The sequence below is a fragment of the Aethalodelphis obliquidens genome, unplaced genomic scaffold (genome assembly GCF_003676395.1).
Source record: "Aethalodelphis obliquidens isolate GAN/ISIS:26980383/991018 unplaced genomic scaffold, ASM367639v1 scaffold32, whole genome shotgun sequence".
Taxonomy (NCBI): domain Eukaryota; kingdom Metazoa; phylum Chordata; class Mammalia; order Artiodactyla; family Delphinidae; genus Aethalodelphis; species Aethalodelphis obliquidens.
This window is the reverse complement of record NW_020837976.1, coordinates 10175700-10177380: the sequence shown is the minus strand read 5'-3', so window position 1 is coordinate 10177380 and position 1681 is coordinate 10175700. Positions and strand designations below refer to the sequence as shown.

General features: G+C 40.3%; 1 protein-coding gene across 1 annotated transcript in view; it reads right to left on the bottom strand.

The window, feature by feature from the left end:
- Positions 1-668: 668 nt before the first annotated feature.
- Positions 669-1681, bottom strand: part of MEP1B (meprin A subunit beta) — a 27720-nt gene continuing 26707 nt past the window's right edge. The window contains exon 15 of the mRNA XM_027127694.1: positions 669-829. Coding sequence (XP_026983495.1) covers positions 815-829 — 15 coding nt within the window. The 3' untranslated portion in view covers positions 669-814. The remainder of the gene's footprint in view (positions 830-1681) is intronic.

Genomic DNA, 1681 nt, shown 5'->3' with positions numbered 1-1681 from the left:
CTCTTTGGGGCCCTCAATAATTTCTAAAAGTATAAAGGCTCCTGAAACCCAAAACTCTGAGAACTGTTCTAGGAGTTTAAAGTGTTCTTATTGATTGTAGTTGTATGTTCAAACAGATTCTAAACCAGACTCACATACTGTGGGGCTTAAGTCAGAAAACAAGAGAGGGAATTCCCTGGTGGTCCAGTGGTTAGGACTCTGCGCTCTCACTGCTGAGGTCCTGGTTTTGATTCCTGGTCGGGAAACTAAAATCCCACAAGCCGCAAACATGGTCAGTAATAATAATAATAATAAAGGAAACAAGAGAGTGGCCAGTTTTAGAGCTGTGGGGGGCACATGTCCCCAGGGAGAAAGGAGCTGCCCTCTGTCCCTCCCTACATCGGGACAGGACAGCATGGAAATGCTGAGATTCCACATGGAAGATCATTCCCATTGGGTGTTTCCAGTGGGTTTCTAGGGAATCACCTGTGAGGCCGACACACTTGGCCTTCAAAGAGAAGGCAGTCATTTAGAAAGCTACCCCCAGTTCTTGCTCTCCGTCTTATAGACAATATTATGCTTCCAGAACAGCCTGAATTTCTTCTCCACCTTTATCTATTTTTATTTTTTATTTTCTTACTCCCCTCCTTTAAAAACAAAAACACAAGCAACATTTCACCAATTACACCTTTACCAAAATAATGATTTGTAGTATATCCAGCTATGTACAGAGAAGATCCGTCTGTAGCAGGTAAAGTGGTTGTAATACATTGTAGGTGAAACCATCATGAAGAATTTTTCATTTCATTTGTTGGCTGTATTGCTGAGTTAATCTTCAAAGTGCATGTTGCTAAAAGAGGGAAGAACAATCGATCACTTAATTTCTAAATTTAAAAACTCTCATTGAAATGAATCCAATGAAACAGTCTAATGTTTAAATGAAGTACCATGAGCAGTCTCCTGGCATCCCTCCCAACTGGCAAAGGGACCCCAGGCTCGTCTCCAGGAACATGCTCTGGCCTATCCCACTTTATTCAGATGCTAAAACATCAGGGTGAGCACACACTTCAGTCTCAGGAAAAAGGTCATTCTGATTTAAGATTTAAACTAGAGCTGGAGTTTCTGCTATCAGTAAATTTACTGTAGAAATGCCTAGACTAAGGAAAATGTAAGTTGACTCCTTGCTCTTGGGCATGTTTAAATGACCCAGAGGCAAAACAGTTCTGTTTTTATAATATGGTGGCTGTGTGTGTGTGTTTCCACTTAATGGCCCTACCATGTCCCTGATACTCTAATAGTTCTTTCCTTGATTGAATTAACTTCCTTCTTTCTCTTCTCTTTGTTTTATCATTTTCTTTAATTCTAATTTTAGGTTGACAAATCGGCCTTTATAATAGCACTTACATCTACCAGTTTCCAGAGGAATATCCTGGCAGTCCCATCCACCAGCTAACTGGTCCTCTCCTCCCTAACCACTCCCCCACCATTCCTACTCCAGCCCCCGAGTACATCGCTACTAGCCCAGAGGATCATGCTGGTGGGCACAGCTTCCACCAGGTTGACCTACTGGGTCATTGACTGATCTGTCCCTTTTATTTTGAGCCATAGAGTAAGCTAGAAATACCTGTTTTAAAAAACAAAAAACAACAAAAAAAACATATATATATATATATTTTTTTTTTTTTTTTTTTTTTTTTTTTTT